The 18,963-nt window shown below is 38.0% G+C and overlaps 2 protein-coding genes across 5 annotated transcripts in view; both read left to right on the top strand.

Annotated features, from left to right (window-relative positions):
- The window catches only part of dock9b (dedicator of cytokinesis 9b), a 65,612-nt gene extending 58,553 nt beyond the window's left edge, over positions 1-7,059 (top strand). For all 4 annotated transcript variants that reach the window (XM_042405199.1, XM_042405201.1, XM_042405198.1 and 1 more), the window contains 6 exons: positions 1,573-1,719; positions 2,620-2,830; positions 3,349-3,539; positions 3,645-3,745; positions 3,929-4,067; positions 5,865-7,059. In XM_042405199.1, the coding sequence (XP_042261133.1) occupies positions 1,573-1,719; positions 2,620-2,830; positions 3,349-3,539; positions 3,645-3,745; positions 3,929-4,067; positions 5,865-5,975 (900 nt within the window). In that variant the 3' untranslated portion in view covers positions 5,976-7,059. The remainder of the gene's footprint in view (positions 1-1,572; positions 1,720-2,619; positions 2,831-3,348; positions 3,540-3,644; positions 3,746-3,928; positions 4,068-5,864) is intronic.
- Positions 7,060-10,894: 3,835 nt separating this feature from the next.
- Positions 10,895-18,963, top strand: slc15a1b (solute carrier family 15 member 1b). The gene is made up of 21 exons (XM_042405378.1): positions 10,895-10,916; positions 11,672-11,813; positions 12,122-12,241; positions 12,332-12,431; positions 12,960-13,050; positions 13,157-13,240; positions 13,671-13,753; positions 13,938-14,024; positions 14,112-14,201; positions 14,434-14,478; positions 14,584-14,616; positions 14,726-14,814; positions 15,261-15,342; positions 15,439-15,555; positions 15,664-15,804; positions 15,912-15,958; positions 16,631-16,738; positions 16,832-16,943; positions 17,033-17,170; positions 17,347-17,454; positions 17,743-18,963. The coding sequence occupies exons 1-21, from the start codon at positions 10,910-10,912 to the stop codon at positions 18,007-18,009; spliced, it is 2,091 nt and encodes a 696-aa protein (XP_042261312.1). The 5' UTR covers positions 10,895-10,909; the 3' UTR covers positions 18,010-18,963.

The following is an 18,963-nucleotide window of genomic DNA, read 5'->3' as shown; positions in this document are numbered from 1 at the left end:
TTAATAGAGATTTCTCTCCTTTTTTGCTCCCCATCCAAGGCTGCGGTAAGTCTGTAGAGGTTCTAGCTGTGTGTGTCGGCCTGGTGTGCTCATCCATGCCTTGCATCATAATATTGCATGCTTAAGGCAGAGTTAGGTGGTCTTTAGTAAATTAGCAGCAAAGAGGTAGCTGTAAAATCGTTGATTCAGTTCTTTAGTGGCTTGATGACTGCTGAACTGTAGCGGAGGAGAATTTGGGTCCCAAAGATGGTGAATAGAAGTAGTTTTAGGCAGATATTATTCAGCTGTATTTTTCCCCAAAGCTTTTGTGTTTCAGTGAGTTGCAAAATAGCAAAGGCTTGGCTCACACTTTAGACTCTTTTTTTAAATCCTGTGTGTTGCTCTGGGTAACCTCTCCATTAACCTTCCCCTTGATCAATCCTTTTACCTCTGGGACTGCCCCTCCTCCACCCACCCACTCCTTTGTGTACTTTTCCACAGATACAGGACTGAGTAGCTGTTATGTATGCATGATTGTCACTGTAAATAGACATGCATGTTTTTCCCCTCTGTGCTAAATTGTAGGGTCTTTTTTTTTTTTTTTTTTTTTTTTTTTTTTTTTAACTATTTTCATATCCCCGAATACTACATTGTTTGGTCTCTTTCATTGATTGGTTGCCATCACCTCAATCAAATGTAGTATACTGGCAGTTGCCTTCATAGTGTGTTTTCTTCAACAACTTGATTCTATGGATAATATTATGTTCTTTCATATATATATATATACAGTGCAAAAGTGCAAAAGTTTTAGGCACTCTAGATGTTTAGATTCTTATCCTTTATGCAATACCATCAGGGAGGTGTCTGATCGGTCTCAAATTTATTCATGACACGACAATGACCGCAAGCATACAGCTTGAGTCATAAAGAACTATTTTCAGCAACAAGAAGAATGATGAGTCCTGCAACAGATGGTATGGTTTGGCCCCCGCAGAGCCTTGATCTCAACATCATGGAGTCAATCTGGGATTACATGAAGAAGCACCTGAGATGGCCTCAATAATAAATCCACAGAAGAACATTCTTTCTCCAGGATGGTTACAACAACCTACCTGCAAGTTACCATGAAAAACTGTGTTAAAGTGAACCGAGGAGAACTGCTGCTGTTTTAAAGGCAAAGCTGCTCACAGCAAATATTGATTTCATTCAGGTTTCTGCTGTTTACTCAACTTTGTAAGAAGTTAATTGATAAATTAAAACAATTTATAGCAATATTTTTGTAAGCATTCTCACTACTTTTAGTGCCTAAAACTTTTGCACAGTACTGTATATATATATAGTGTAAAATCTTAATCATCTTAACAGTCAGATTTTTGAAAAAGAGCTCCCTTCACACAATGCTGTCACTGGTTTACATATTAACATGGAAGAAAGTGTGTACAGTATGGATCATGTATTTCAAATACAATGGCAAAAGATATACACTAAATGCTCTTTTTCAAAGTTTGACTCTGAGGTCTTGAGAAAAGCGGCTCACCATTACAGAGTTCATGGTCAAGCTCGTGTCTCTTACTGCCTTCCTCTCCTCCGCAGGGCTTCTTCGAGGATGAGGATGGGAAGGAATATATCTACAAAGAACCAAAGTTCACTCCGCTGTCTGAGATTTCCCAGAGGCTCCTGAAACTCTACTCCGACAAGTTTGGCCAGGAGAACGTCAAGATCATTCAGGACTCTGGCAGGGTGGGATTACATTTATATGACTGCTGCAGTAAACGGAAGACCCTGACAGTTGTGCAATGGTCTTGGGAGGACGTGTTACTGTAGGTTTGTGGTGCAGAGTTCAGGGTCAGCATTGAGGAAAGTCATGGTTACAACACAACTGTGAATCTGCGAGTGAACACATTAAGTTCCCTAATTGTGTTTACTTACAGTTTCATATGCTTGTAGCATTAAATGCCAGAATATGCTGAAAAAGAGTGGAGCAGGTGGTGGACATGTTGGTGTTGATCTGGATGTTAATACTGCCAAATACACACTTACAGTAAATGTCTTAACAATAGAAAGAAACATTTAGTTGCAGCCTATAGTGATTTTCCACGTCATCAACATCAATCAACCTCTGTTAACGAGTCTCCTCCTATTATTTAATGCATTTTAAATACATATGCAAAAATGAGCGAAACGTGTCTGATAAATATAGCACGTTTCGGACAGAATGCAGTACACTTACACCTGAAAAATCAGTGCAAAAGCCTTAGTACATCAGCCTCAGTGTTAACCACACTGCTGCTTGTTTTTAGTTTGACCAATTTGCATGTGCTTGAGTTCAAGGGGATTGTGAATAGTTCTGAAATGGTGTCATGAAGCTGAGAACTCTCTCAACCCATGTAATACTTAAAAGTTTATTTTACAAGATGATCCCCTCAGTTGAAGTTGGGCCAGCTGTTTCCCCATTTCCAGTCTTTGTGCCAAGCTAAGCTAATCGATCTTCTCTATAACTCTCTGCAAAAAAGAGAATAAGCATATTTCCCAAAATGTCCAGCTATTTCTTTAAGATTGTCAGATGAGCACAATGGTATTTTATGACTATCTGTGTTTGAGTCAAACCAAAACATCTCCTTGTCTCTTCTGCACCCACAGGTGAACCCGAAGGACCTGGACTCTAAGTATGCCTACATCCAGGTGACCCATGTCACTCCATACTTAGACGACAAGGAGCTGGAGGACAGGAAGACCGATTTTGAGAAGAGCCACAACATCCGGCGCTTTGTGTTTGAGACACCATTCACAGTGTCGGGCAAGAAGCAGGGAGGGGTGGAGGAGCAGTGTAAACGGCGCACCGTTCTGACCAGTAGGTCATGCACACATCGAAAAACAAGTGTTTCTTGTCAGACTTATTGCAGTAGCAATGTTAGGAAGCAGGGAATAAGAATATATTCCTTGTTGCCATCTCTTATTGTTGTTTACAGTGAACTGTCAAGTGTCTCGCCTTAGCACCAAACACCTGAAACATTAATCAGATAAGGCTAGGTGAGGTTTATTACTGTACTGTCCACTTTATCTCAAAGTTCAGGTGTTATCTTTCCTTGTTAAATAATAACACAGACCAATACTGACTTGCTAGGTGGGACAGACTCACTTGCTCAGCAGGTTTACATGCAAATTGGAACATATCCTGATTATAAATGTTAACATAGCCAAGAGATGTTTACATGTCTCAGCATCCAAGCTAGCTTGCTGCTGTCACATGATTCTGTTTAATTACTGATTCAACATTTTATTTTTTGTATGATCCATGTGACATTTGAAATCATAATTCAAGTCCTCTCTATCCTCTTATTTTTCTCCCCCAATCTTGTTTCCTCCCAGCCACCCACTGTTTCCCATATGTGAAGAAGCGCATAGCAGTCATGTACCAACACCAGACTGACCTGAGCCCCATAGAGGTGGCCATAGACGAGATGAGTGCCAAGGTGGCTGAGCTACGACTGCTGTGCTCGGCCTCTGAGGTGGACATGATCCGCTTGCAGCTCAAACTGCAAGGCAGCATCAGTGTTCAGGTACAGATGACGAGGTCACATGGCTATTGAAAAGGCTGTAAATCATCTTAAGTCTTAGGAATTATGTCACTGTGATGTATAATCTTTAACCTCCATTTTTTCCAGGTGAATGCTGGTCCTCTTGCATATGCCAGAGCCTTTTTAGATGACAGCAGTGCCAAGAAATATCCTGACAACAAGGTCAAACAGCTAAAAGAGGTCTTCAGGTACTGACAGAAAGAAACACATCATCTGCATATATGAAACCACAGCTTCTGCTTTTATGAACACTGATGATGAATAAACACACTGCTTGTCAGTTTAATATTAATAGGAATCTGGTTATTTTATGCATGTTGCTTTATGTGAGTTTTTAAGTAGCACTAAAATGCTTATGCATCTCTCTACAGGCAGTTTGTGGACGCCTGTGGTCAGGGGCTGGGAGTGAACGAGCGGCTGATCAAAGAGGACCAGCAGGAGTATCATGATGAGATGAAGGCTAATTACAGGGACCTGACCAGGGAGCTGTCAAACATCATGCATGAACAGGTAGGAGCCCTGAAGAGGATATGTGCTATATCAGCTTTTACTGCATTTAAATTATCCTGAGTCTTTTCAATATGTCAGGCAGGTTTCAGCTGCAGAAAAATATGCCAGGTTACCTGATTTCTGAAACATATTTTGTTGTCCAGTGAGACAAATCCCACCCATCCAGGACTTAGGTAGTACACTCTATAAAAAGTATTTAAACCATATCTGGATTTATAGAGCTTGTGGTCCCCAATAGAATCATGTAGCGTTGTTTTAACAGACCTCTGCCAATAGTTAGTGGCCAAATGACAAATCAAAAGGACTTCCAAACACTAAAAGGTTTCCAAACAGACAGATCAGTTTTATTAAGAGGGAAACTTAACAGGAAGTAAATATTCCTACTATATTTACTGTTAAATGTGCCCAGATTTGTTCTGCAGTCAGTTTTTTAGTGACTACTGTAAGAGTTGTCTTGTGTTGCATTGCTGGTCTTTATGTGTTGGTTAAGTTAATGGGTTACAGTTTTTGGAGCATCAAGTGTGAAAAAGATAATGTAAGTTGCTTAGCATAAAATTGTCTACCAAATAGCATGTGGAAATATTTAAAGTTGAACATTCCTCACAGTTTCAAATTGTGTAACGTTGTGTTTAATGGTATATGCAACTAACCTTAAAGAGCTGTCCTCTATTGCAATCTTCTGCTCATTCACTAACCATGTCTCCTATCTCCTGCTCTCTTTGTGCTGACCTGCGCAGATTGGATGGTAATGCTGCTTTTGTCATTTGATGATGTTATTGTACTCTATAGTGGAATAGCTAGGGACTGTATGAAAATTATTGGGGTGCATAACAAAATGGTGAATTTTCCATTTCTCTCTGTGTTTGAATTAAGAGCTGCTAAATAAATGGTTATTACAGGTATATCCCCCGAATGAGTGACTAGAAACAGACAGTAACTCTGTGGCTGCAGATTCCAAAAAGTAAAAATTAACATGAACCTGATCAGTCGCCAGTTTTCAAAGAGATTTTAGACTGTTCTTAAGTAATAGGCCAATCCTAGATTAGTATAATGCAAGTAAGATAATTTCACAAAATAAAGCTTGATATTTTAAGCCTCAAAAGTTAGCCACTCGACCCCCAGGCAAACTAAGAGCTAAGACCCATGTTTCCATGGTAACAATCAGTGACACCAAATGAGAGAGCAAAAGCTGGCTCATAATTTGTGGTTTGCAAACAGTATTGTGGAATAAGGAATGAGAAAGGAAATAGCTTTTAGGGACAGCAGTAACCTGTTAGGACCTGGTTAAGTCATTTTGACAAAAAGACTATCCTGAGCCTAAGTGCCAAATTAGCAGAAGTACTGAGCCCTGCTACAGTGAGATTTCAGCTCTGCTACAGGTCTTCATTACACTTTTATGCTGTTGGAAAATTTTTGTCTTGTTACACTCTTCACTGAATTTTCTCAGTAAAATGTTCTTAAACTGTTTTCTGATGGAGTGAACAGAGCTGAGGGGTGTGACGTGGTTGTCAAAAAAATGTTTATTGTTTTTATTTTGTTTTATTTGTATTTTTTTAATGATTTCACAAGTCAAGAATGACTTAAAATATAAATCAGGTATATAGAGTGTTCTATATGGTTAAAGGCCCTCCCCTTCAATTACCCTCCCTTCAGCAAGATGAAGAAATACATAACCCTCTCAACCCCCAAAATAACTTTCCTACCATCCCTAAATTTAAATTAACTTGTATATATGCATTTCACTTTTAAAGAGGATAAATACCTTTCCTAATCTTTCTAATTTCCCTTTGCTTATAGATAAACCCAGTGGATGATGGCGCAAGGAACACTCTGTCTGACTCTATGGGCATCTTCAACGCCATCAGCGGTACACCAACCAGTGCTCATGGCTCAACAACCATACTCTGATATAGCCAGACTCATACCTTCATCACCACTAAGGATTGGTTAAACTACCTGCAGGTCAAGAGGAAGCAATTTGGACACATTCTAAGACAACCTGAAGCCATCATCCATTGTTTTTCTTTCTCTCTCTCTATTTCTGTACATGCCATGAGCTGGGAAATATGGTGTTCACTCCCTGTTATCAGTAGGCCCTTTGTTCTTGTTTCCTATGGAGACTCCAGTGAATACTGTTGACTTTCAAGCTTTGAGAATCCACTTATTGCCAGATTCGGGTCATTTATCTTTTTGTATAGCTTGTTTTATCCTATGGAAGATGGGGTTAAGAACATGTGATGGCTCAGCAAGTGTGTATCCAATACTGTGACTGGCAATATAATGTTATCTTAATTGTCCTGATGTCTTAAGCCCCACCCAAGGGAGGGTATCCATAGATTAAAACAAACACAAAGAACTTCAGTATTTGCATTTGACCCAAGTCTAAATCTTACAGGGACCCTACCTCTTATTCTTCTGTATCTGTTTTTTTAATTGTAGGGCTCCCGTTTATGTACAGTGTTTGTAAAAGAGTGTTTCAAGATATTGTTGGAAATAAATAAATGCCACTGCTGTAACCGTACATACATTCTTCAGCTGATGCATAGTATTTTTACATTTCATGTTTCTATTCTTTTTCATCGAGGCCCTGTTACAGCAGATGCATTTTTTCCATACAGTTTATCTTTTCTCTTATCTTGAACATTTGAAAGAATTAGTCACTCTATTTTAGGCCAATGGACGTGTATAGGAACTGTCTAAAGCCAAGTGAACCACAATGTTTTAACCTATTTTCTGTAAAGAAAAGTGTGTGCAATATTTTCTATTGTTATCAAGGCTACCCACTGCACAGAAAACCACTCTTGCCAAAGACTTTAGAAAAAAGACTGTGCAATGCAAGACAAGGATGTGACAATTTGTAATCTACCCCTTTGTTTCTTTGTCTGTCATGTACAGTAGATGCCTTTTATTATCTGTTAGGTAAAATCATAAAAAAACATTTTTACTTAATGACACTCATGTAAATATGTTTAAGACTTAATAATAAATAAAACCTGTGATATTACATCTTCCATACCTTGCTTTTATATGTTCACTGTAAAGTCTTTTCAGATCTGTTAAATTCTTATCATTCAAGGATGAGAAGACGAACATTTAGGTCAGGAAGTGGCAAGACAACACACTCGCAACAACACACAGATTCTGACCCTGTAAGCCCCCTCTTTTGTTTCAGTCACAACTCAGAGCCGTCCCTTATCTGTGAAGCAGAAGCTGCAGACTGCTCAACTGTCAGTAAAGCTTTTATGCAAGCCCTGCTGAACTGTGTAAACGCTGCAGCAAAAAGGAGCAAATACTTTCCTCAAATGTGGAAGATGAATGACTCATGATGTATGACTGGTCCGCATATAACTGTGGGTAGGTTGAAAATATTGACTGTCAAAATTGGTAGATGTCAGCCTTGTTATCTATCTATTCTATATTATCCTGTATACTTTATTTACACTGGATGCTGGATTTATAAAGTATTGACAATTACTGTTCATATCAAAGGAGAACAACTTTGAGACATACAGATGTTTGCTATAGCAACAGCAAACCAACAACAGTGTTCATCAGTATGGAGTCCCGAAACTGACAAAATTTCTGAATGAATTACTGAAATCTTCAGTAGAACAAGTAAAAGTCCTGCATTCAAAATCTTACTTAAGTAAAAGTACTGGGAGCAAAATGTACTTAAAGTATCAACACTAAAAGTTTTCATTATGCATATGCATATACAGTATTATTGGAATATTAATTCATATTTATTCATTGATATGTAAGCAGTATTTAAATGGCGTCAAAGTAGAACTAATCTGATCAAGTTATACTGTTCAGTAGTCTAATCTACTGTATAAATCTGCATATTTTATAAATGGATCAATTTATGTATAAAATATTGCTCTGAAAAGTAACTAGTAACTATAGCTGTGAATTAAATGTAGTGGAGTAAAAAGTAAAATATTTCCCTCTGAAATGTAAATAATTTAAATATTGTAAAAAAAAAAAAAAAAAAGTTTTATACTTTTCTTTTTATCTAATCAGTTGTTAAAAAAAAACAAAAACCCAACAACTTTTCAACTCCTTCATTTTCCTTTTTTTTTTAAGGACTTGGCACACATATAATCATGTATCTATTCCCTGTTTTCCCAAAGCAACATTTCCCATTTTCCTCACCTTTCCAATTTTTATCTAAACACACTGAGCACCAGCCTTTTCAGTTAGCTACACCTGCTAGTGCAGGCAATGTTAATCACCCATACACTGTGTAGAGCTGTAGCATCACTGCATAAACTTGTTAAACAATAGCTTGAGAATTTTAGCCACCAAGCTAATGTTAACAGCTAGCTAGCTAATTATAGACCAGTTTAATTATTTAATTGATAGTATAATCAATTTAGTAATATATTCAGTGATAAGTTTGACTTGTCTGATAAACTTATACTATATTTTGTCAATTTTAGGGCTCCATATTACGATAATCTACTTATGTACTAAATATACTACAACTGTTATTGCATTATCAGTTAAACTATATTACAGAATGGCCATGTGTGATTTTTTTTATATCATCAGCTGACATGAACCTTAATAACTTTGAGTATGATTAATATGTTTACTACTGTGATAACGTGTGTGTCTCTCTCTTTGTACATTTGCTTATGAGCAAGCATGTTGATCAGTGTCAGAGTGAATGACTCTGTGCTGTGTTTAGATCTCAGAAACAGGAGAGACACGAGTGAAATCAGGATGCTGACTCCTGTAAAAAACCCCCCACTGTGCTTGCTGTCATGCAAAAGACCAGCTAATCCCACCCCTTATCACCGCCAGAACCTCCCAATCTACACACACAAACACACACACACACACACACACATTTTGTTGTGTCACCATTGGGTTACTGGACAAACACTCCATTGTTACTAAGCTTTGGGCTGCTAAACATCATGTGTCTGGCGTGAGTCGTGCTAGTGTTTAATGGTGTGAGTTTGTGTGTGTCTTTATTTGGTGAAATATACAAGAAAGTCAATATTTATACTTGTGTTAAGTTTACCTTTTTAATACATTTTTATATGTTGTAGTCACTGTCATCACTGTCATATATTTATAGCCCCAGTCTGTGCCTCTCTTGAGTAAAAGAGCTAAACTTCTGATTTTTTGAACAATAATTAATGTACTTGTCACTCATTGAAAAACCAGGAGTGCATTTAACACTGTATGCTATTCTGAAGGTATTTCAAGAATCCCCAAAGAAAACATATTATTTTGAATGAAAATATAAAATCAACGTATACCAATAATACAATTTTAATTTAAATTTTTTGAACTTTTTTGAACTTGAATTTGGAAAAAGAAGTGCTCTAAAAACTCTAAAAATTGTTATTGTGCAGCAGACTAAATATTTTTTATCACACATTGGTGTTTTGAATGCATAGCTCTGTGACTTGAATGTAATATTAACCCATGAGAGGCACAAACTGGGGCTGATATAAATGTATATATACATTTGTGTATGTTTGGCAAAGTTCACAAAATATGAACTACATTTACTGAACCTGCCTCACAAAACTTTAACACACAAGTTTAGATACATTTCCCTAGATATACACAAGTAGACACACACAATCACATATGTACACACATGCTACAATCTGAATTCTTAAAGGACCATGATCAGCAAATACACACACCACTTCATCTGTACATTTATACTTGAAAATGAAAAGTTTTAAAGGTCTTTAACTTTACATTTTTATTTTAATGTCATTGTTGAATAGTCATTCTTCAAATATAGTGTGTGCTGTGCATCTAAATAATAATAATAGTAAGGAAACATGTTAGAATCAGTTTAGAAAGCAATAAGAAATGCATCATGCAAATTGTCTCTTTTATCAGCTGACCAGACAGTTCTTTATCTGTGAAGTCTGTCATTGCACCTGAGTTCTCTGAGTCATTAAGTAATTACTAACAGACACATGCATCTGTGTTGTGCTGGGAGGTGGGAATGGTGACATGCATGTTGGGAGGTGCTGGACAAGATGTACGCGCTGCATGTGGTTCACTGTCCAGTATCAGTGGGCGTCTACAGGAGGTGTCTGATGGGAAGTTACATAAGAAGACTGCCGGGCCACAGCTTGATATTCATTGCTTGAGCAGGACAGGGGTCACTAGTCTCTCCATCTATTTCTGTTAAAGGATTCAATCAGAGAAAGGACCTAAACTCAACACATACGGCAACCATGACAGGTGAGTCCCGGTCTGGATGAGAACCCTGCGCTTTGGACACATCATCACCTTTTGGGATTTCTTAGAGGATTTCTTTTTTTTTTTTTAGAGGAATATCATTTATTTATATCATGCATTACACTTTTTTCTTTCTTCAAATTTTAATTATCAAATTATAAAAATCAGTTTAGTTAATCTTTTGCACAGTGATTATTGTATTTGTTCACTTTGCTATATGTAGCAATATTTATATTAATATCCTTCACAAGAAAATAAAGTGTGACTCATGAGAACTTATATTTGCAGACAAAGATGAAGAGAGGAGGACTAGGCCAAAAAGTGTAAGTCCAACTGTTCTTGTACCTTCTGTAGTATTTATAAAAATGTGCATACAGAAGAAAGATTGTCATCAAAATTATGGTATAAAAAATCCAATTCTAGACATTCAAGTGGATGGTTAAAACATGAAAAGACTATAATGAATATGGGCTGGTAGATAGATAGATATAGAGTCAGAGTTAGTGATAGAATCCTTACATTTTTTTCTGTTGCTCTAACAGGCTGTTGTCTGTGGATACCCAATAAGCATCTTTTTCATTGTGGTCAATGAGTTCTGCGAGCGTTTCTCCTACTATGGCATGCGAGGTGAGTCACTTTTTTCTGGATCTGATGCAGTTAATAGTTTCTTTCAATCATTCATATTTTACAATTAGTTCTACAAGATTTCTTTTATTGCAAGGTGCACACTTTACAACACAATTGCAGTATATAAAATATATAAACATTTCCATTTGTACATGAGAAGATAGATTTAAAAGGAAGGAAGGGAAAAATACTCATATGAATACAGATACACACAGATATAATAAAAAGATTAATTATAAGCATAATGATGATACATCAACTTAAATATATACACAAGTAAAATAGTGATATTGACATTTATGACATATTACTGATAGTGAACCTAACCCGTCGTAGTGGCATTTTTTTTGCCTTACTTTTATTCAAGTGCTGTACTTAAATACTTTTTTTTTTGGACTACTTTAGTATTTCCACTTTGTACTTCGTACTTTTACTCCACTATTGTACATTTCAGAGAGAAATACTGAACTCTTTACTCCACTACATTTATTTGACAGATATACAGTAGTGGCCTTGTTGTTCAAGATTTTATACTCTACTGCTCAAAAGAACTTTTGATGATTTCAGTACATTTAGCTGATAATACCTTTACTTATTTTTGAATGCAGAAACTTTACTTGTAATGGAGTATTTTTAAACTGTTGTATTGCTGAATATTTCTTCACCACTGCCTGCAGCACCTTTTTTTTTATTGCATCCCTGTTTATTTTTTACTTTTTCCCGTCTTTCCCCCCCTCCTCCCTCGCCGTCTGCAGCCGTGCTGGTGCTGTACTTTAAGTACTTCCTGAAGTGGGATGATGATTTCGCCACCACTATCTACCACACATTCGTGGCTCTGTGCTACCTGACACCAATCCTGGGAGCCATTGTGGCTGACTCATGGCTCGGCAAATTCAAGTGAGTTTCAAATCCTGCAGGCAAACAAAAAAAAAAATGCGTTGCAGTTTGTCTATAATGCAGCCAAATCCCTGAAACCGAAATGTACTGAACATATTGTGCTTTTCTGATGTCAGCGTTCATATTTCCATCTAGCTGCACATATTAAATACTTCAAACCTGTTCAGACAGTTAGGATTAAGGCATATCTTACAGAATCAGCTGTTAAATTTAATCTTTGGATTTTCAACCCTTGTCTATCTTATCTAAATCTGAACATCAGGAACACCTGTTTTAACCCTTTGCTCTTTCCTCCTCCCTCTGCACAGAACTATTGTTTACCTGTCCATTGTGTACACGGCGGGACAGGTTGTCATGGCTGTAAGTGCAATCCATGACATCACAGATACAAACAAGGATGGGACCCCCGACAACATGACTTTCCACGTGTGAGTTGATCATGCTCAGAACTCTGCAACACTGATACACACCGACAGACATGTATTGACGTTGTGTCTGTGCTGTGTTTTGCCCTTCAGAGCTCTGTCCATGGTGGGGTTGATACTTATCGCCCTGGGAACAGGAGGCATCAAACCCTGCGTGGCTGCATTTGGTGGAGACCAGTTTCGAGAGGATCAGGTTAGGCGTTGCACAAGCAAACACACACATGTGCATACACAGTCTTAAGAATTTAATTAAAGTTAAGATTTTAGATATCTTCCAAGAAGTTTCCTGGAAAGAATGATGTTATTACAAGCACACAATTCACCACCAAGTGTCCAAAATTGAGTCCACAACACATACAATAAAACACACACATAGTGAGATGCAGCTAGACGCAAAGATACACACAGACATTGACCTTCCTCTGATGTTCATGCATGAATGCACCCTCAGGACACGACTTTATCTCTTTCTTGCACACACAGAGCATTTAAAGATGTCTTACTCAGCTATCAGTGGTATCTCGTCAGCACTTCTTATATCTCTGATTCGTCTCAGCTAGTTGTTTATTAACTAATAACCACTGCTGTGAGTGTATTACATTGTTCAAGGCCAAGGACAAAGATTACTCCATAACGTTAATGACACTGGTGAAATTTGATTTATATGAGATATCAGGTCCATCTGACAGACAGTTAAAAAAAAACTTTCTGTGTCCAATAGGAGAAGCAGAGAAGCACCTTCTTCTCCATCTTCTACCTGTCCATCAATGCAGGCAGTCTGCTGTCCACCGTCATCACCCCCATCCTCAGAGGTAGGACTGGACACTCAAGTTGATCGCAGAGCATGAAATATAGCAAGTGAATGATAGACAAACTGAATAAAAACACATGTTGTTGTTGTGTGTGTGTGCCTTCCAGCTCAGGAGTGTGGTATCTACGTCCCACAGAAGTGCTACGCTCTGGCCTTTGGTGTCCCTGCTGCTCTCATGGTGGTAGCCCTGAGTAAGAACTTTTTTTTTTTAACTTCTCTGTCACCAGAACTTTGTCATTACTGCAGTAGATATTCTTTATTTGAATATAGTAAATAAGTTTAGGAGCTACTGACCTAGACTCTTAAATCCAGGACTGTAGTGAGAACAAATAGTGCCACTTTCTAGTAGAGAAGGTTGTAATTAATGCTGATAAATCATTTCTTTCAAAGAAGTAAGTGATGTAAGAACAGCTTTTGCAAGAACAATAATGGCTTATCACTAAAAGCATTGATAAATGATTTACTAACTGTTACAACTTTATTATTTAATCCTTTATTGCCATCCATAAAGTTTGTCTTACATGAAAGAGTCATAGTTAGAGCGCATTTCTTGATAATTACCTTTTATGACAAATGGTCAGCTTTTCATGTATATAAATGTCTTTTTGTGTGTGTCTGCAGTTGTGTTCATTGTTGGAAGTGGTATGTACGTTAAGACGGCCCCTCAAGGCAACATCATGGTGAAAGTCTGCAAATGCATCGGGGTGAGTGGCTCCTGAAAGATGCCGAGATGTTGTTGTTTTCAGCATCAAAAAACGGATCAGATTGGTTTTAAATAGAATTTCGGTTAATTTTTAGGTAAAAAGATGCAACCCCCTTAGAGGCATGAGATGTTATTTCCATGGTCATGATGCTCTGTGATTTAAATGTCCTTTCTGTCATCTGTAGTTTGCTATCAAGAACCGCTTCAGGCATCGCAGTTCTGAGTATCCTAAGAGAGAGCACTGGATGGACTGGGCTGAGGAGAAATATGACGTAAGCGCAGGATAATTACACAAGTACATGCAAATACAAACTATAAGCGACTTAGGAATCATAATCCTTCTCCCTGTTTCCTTCCAGAAACTTCTGATTGCCCAGGTGAAGATGGTGTTGAAGGTGTTGTTCCTCTACATCCCTCTGCCCATGTTCTGGGCTCTCTTTGACCAGCAGGTGACTACCAATTTATTCTGTCCCTGAATATCTTCTAAGACCACTAACAGGAGATTGAGTTCATGCATTAGAGATCTAAGTTTCCATCAGGTTCTGTACATACACATTCCCTGACCAAACTCCATTCAAAAATATCTCTAATTGACAGCAAATTTCAATAGATAACACAAGTCCAGAAGTGTGCTAGCAGAATCCAAAGATAGACTAAATGAGAGCTGTGTCTCCTCCACAGGGCTCAAGATGGACCCTCCAGGCGACAACCATGGACGGCGACTTTGTAAGTGGTTTATTTTTTCGCGATGTCACAACTTATGAGCTCAAACCAAAGAAAAGACTGTTTTGTACATGAGATTCTGTTCTAAGACTCTTCTTCTTTCAACAGGGAAGTCTCATCATCCAGCCCGATCAGATGCAGGTGAGACATTTGACTTTGTTGTGGTGTTGATGATACTTGTGCCTACATGCTGTTGACATGAAGTGATAGAATAGACTTTTAAAGGAGCGTCTTGCCTTCTTCCTACCAGACTGTCAACCCCATCTTGATCCTGGCTTTGGTGCCAGTCATGGATAGCCTGATCTACCCGCTGATTGCCAAGTGCAAATTAAACTTCTCGTGAGTCTCTTCTACTGTTTTATTCCTCTGTAATGGAAAACATTACATTACTTAAACCCCCAATATTAATATGCAGTATGCAGTATATACATAATAGTTTATAACACACTATAATGTAGTTGTAAGCAGATATACATACTGAACATGTGTTCATATGTTGAACTTGAACGTTCATTCTTGACCTCTGAAACAGTAATTAAGTCAAGGTCCACTTACTAGATTTCTTCTGGCTTCACCAGTGGATGATGTTTTAAATATTCATAAATAAATTAATACTTAATGAATAAATAGAATGCAGGAGTGTAGTTAATGTAATCAGTATGTGTAAAGGCTAAATAGGGGGGTTAGAATAATTATTAGTTATTAGTTATCTCTTGGTCAAGTTGTTATTTCATGTGATTGATGATGTAGAGAGTCAAATGTGTGTGTGTGTGTGTGTGCTGCAGTCCGTTGAAGAGGATGACTGTGGGGATGTTCTTCGCTGCTATGGCGTTCGTCGCTGCTGCCCTGGTCCAGTTACAGATCGATGTGAGTGCAACACGCATGAAAACACACATCGGGGCAACTTAACGCACATTACCTTATGAGGTGTAATTCACACATGCAATTCAATTCTTCTTCTAGCAAACCCTGCCCACGTTCCCATCAAGCGCTGAGGGCCAAGTCAAGTTCATCAACATGCTTAACAAAGATATGAACATCACAGCTGGACCCCACACGTTTACCTTGAAGCCTTTAACGGTACTCCAGTCAACATATGATACAGTTCACACAGATACTGACTATCCAAATTTACCAGAACTTGGTCTGTTCTAACTCATTGATATTGACTGATCTGTTCTCCTACAGGCCAATGAAGATTACCTGACCCTTGATTTAACATTTGGCCTGGATCTGGGATCTGGTGTCCCTTCCGATATCACTATAGAGGGTGGCACTCGGAGTACCAGGACCATTGTTGAAGTTGGAGGCCAACTCACAACTGAGGAGGTGAGCAAGGCTGTCAGATGTTGTTAATTATGTTCATCCATGGTTTAAATCATATTTAACTTAAAGTACAAATATGTCGACCTCATAAAGTATCTTTCTATCTCCAGTTCAAGGACATCACAGCAAAGCCGGAACAGGGCGCTAATGCTATCAGGTAAGTTTCAAATAGTTTCGTATTGAAGGTCTGAGTAGCCATATTATTAAATTATAATAAGATCATGATGAATCTGTTCGATGTTATCTAATAATCTTTAGATCAGTGGTACCCAGATGTGTCAGATGTTATGACCTCACACTGAGAGCAACTCGGCCGAAGAGTGATCGTGTCCTTCTCAGATTGTTTTATTTAATGGATGTTTAAAGAACTAAAGTATCCAGTATTTCACATGCAAAACGCAAAATGTAGAGAAAAGTTATGAAACATAATTTGGTGTAATAGAAATATATATTTTTTTGGTTATGTGGAGATCACAGCATGTTACATTGTGTGAATATAATTATACTCATGGCTTTCTGAGCAAACTTAATGAACTATATTTTTTTGGGGGAATGTAACTTATATATATAAATACGTTTCAAGGCCTCAGGGGTCCCCTTTATTATGGTACATTAACTAGTTAGCCAGCCATATCATTACGTTCTTTAGCTGACACTGAGTTTGGTGAGCAGACTTTGTGAAGTAGCTTTAAACTGAGGGTATTGAATTGCATGAGAGTGCCTTTTATTGCTTATGAATTCAACTTTTCATTTGTAAGATAATGAATGTGTTGCAAATGTTACATAGTCTCACTTTAAAACTGTTGTGTGCTGCATTCTCCTTCCTCAGATTTCTGAATGGTTTTGACTCGGGCTTGAATATAACTATAGGTAGTCTGGACTACGGACACATCGTCACCAACAACATGTCAGAATATGTTGCGGTCCCCAATGGACAGTAAGACTGATATTTTCTGATATTATATTGTATAACATACAGTTATGGCTGAGAATATTCTTTACTCTGAATGGTATTGTTTTTGTTTGTCAGAGCACAGTTCCTGATCAAGAATGATGCTGGAGAGTGCACCTACACCCAAACACTGGGCTTCGGCAGCTCTTACACCTTGATCATCCCGTCAACGTTCGCATTTGGAAAAGATGTAACTCATGTCTCATCTTTAGTCACGATATACCGTAGCTTGAATGTAACTTTTTGATTGACACCTGTGTACCTGTCTGTGTCCTCTAGTGTGAACAGAACATCAAGGCGGTGATGGACATTCAACCTAACACCGTCCACATGGCCTTGCAGATTCCTCAGTATTTCCTCATCACTGCAGGAGAGGTGGTCTTCTCTGTCACTGGCCTGGAGTTCTCCTACTCACAGGTAGAGGGTGCTTTCAGTACATACCTGACAACACTGCAAAAGCTGTTTGGAAACAACTGTAACTGGCATTGGATTCATATGTTTTTCAGTTATTTTGTGCTTGTGGCTATAAAACTGGTATCTTTCATAATTTGTTATAATATGTAGCTCTATTTGAATCTCCTTTTGCTCTCCAGGCACCCAGCAACATGAAGTCTGTGCTGCAGGCTGGTTGGCTGTTAACTGTTGCTGTAGGTAACATCATTGTGCTCATTGTCGCCGAGGCTGCAACGCTCCCAGATCAGGTGGGTGGATCATATTCAACCATTGGTAGACACACATTGTCCTCACTGACTTTGGGCAAGTTGAGTTAATGTGATTTAAATGCCTATAATGTATGTATGAAGCTTACAAATTAACATATTACATCTTGTGTGTTTAATCTGTACAAAAATCAAAGTATAAAAATAACAAGTTTCAAGGCTTAATGCTAAGCTAAGCTAACCATTGTTCCATACAGATATGAGAATGCTGGCAAATGATTCCTTTAGGCTTAGCTCCAAATTAACACTGTGTGTGTTCCTGTTCACTAGTGGGCCGAGTACATCCTCTTCGCCTCTCTGCTGGTGTTAGTGTGCATCATCTTTGCCATCATGGCCTATTTCTACACCTACATTGACCCGGCCAAGGTAGAAGCCCAGTTTGCTGAGGGGGAACCTGAAGAGAAGGACAAAAGGAAGAGTTTGGAGATGGCCAAGAGGGACTCGATTAAGAAGTGCGAGGAGGAGAGAAGGAGTTCCGATTCCAGTTCTGATTCCAGCTCTGATGAGGAGGTCGAAGTCCCTCAGACCAAGATTTAAAGTGCCCTTTTAACCCTTTTTTTTCAACAGCTGTTCCCCCATTTGTATACGAATGCTGCTTGGTTCTGTTTTGTGTCTGAGATGACATGTAGTGGTTAGAGTGAATGGATGATGTGAGTGAAATGGGACTGAAGTGGGAGGAACATAGGGCTTAGATGGTTAAGCTCTTGGTGGACAGTGTTAGTAAAGGATCTTGGCAGGGATAATTCAAACATAACTACAGAAATACTTTTATTGCTACTTCAGCTCAAAATCTCCAGAAAATATTCATTTTTTTAGAGGTTACTCATAATTTAAATCCCTGGTTCTTTATTGGTTATTAATTTGTCCTTTCATTGTTGTAAATTTATTTTTGTAATGATTTATTTTGCACTGTGTAGCCACATCTTTATGTAATTTTTTGTTTCATGTAGTCTTTCGTAATGTACTGGTGTACACGCACAAAGAAACCATTCCAACATTTGTATTTATTTTCAGGCACAGTGTTGTGTGTAGTGTAATATATTGTCACTGTTTTATATATATGACATTTTCATCCTCTCCAGGGTAAAATCTGACATCAAGAATAATGGCTGTTCATCAAACGACTTCAATAAGGAGGCTAGCAAGGTGTTTGAGAAAAACAAAAACACCTAAAGCATTGTCAATCTGTACCAGCAGTGGTTTCATTCAAACTATGCAATGGCATCATTTTAAATAAAGTTCTTTTTCTGAATACAAAAACTTTTTGCATATCCAGCATGTAGATAGATAAGTTGGTACTACTTCCTAATAAGGCATTCTTTATAAAAGATTTATGAGTAGTAACTAATGGTTTTATTAAAGGTTAATAAATAATTTATGAATACTCTATTCATCGGTTACAAAAGCCTCTGGGCTGCCAGGTCTTTGGCTAGTTTCTATTTGGTAATAGTGTAGTTATGAATGTTGGTAATTGGCTAACAAAAATTTCTC

The sequence above is a fragment of the Thunnus maccoyii genome, chromosome 24, assembly GCF_910596095.1.
Source record: "Thunnus maccoyii chromosome 24, fThuMac1.1, whole genome shotgun sequence".
Classification (NCBI taxonomy): domain Eukaryota; kingdom Metazoa; phylum Chordata; class Actinopteri; order Scombriformes; family Scombridae; genus Thunnus; species Thunnus maccoyii.
The sequence above is the reverse complement of the archived record's forward strand: the minus strand, read 5'-3'. Positions and strand labels throughout refer to the sequence as shown.

Coding starts and splice junctions, on each gene's coding strand:
- slc15a1b (XM_042405378.1), top strand. Junction 15,556..15,663: donor TTACCTTGAAGCCTTTAACG/GTACTCCAGTCA, acceptor GTTCTCCTACAG/GCCAATGAAGATTACCTGAC. Junction 17,455..17,742: donor CTGCAACGCTCCCAGATCAG/GTGGGTGGATCA, acceptor CCTGTTCACTAG/TGGGCCGAGTACATCCTCTT.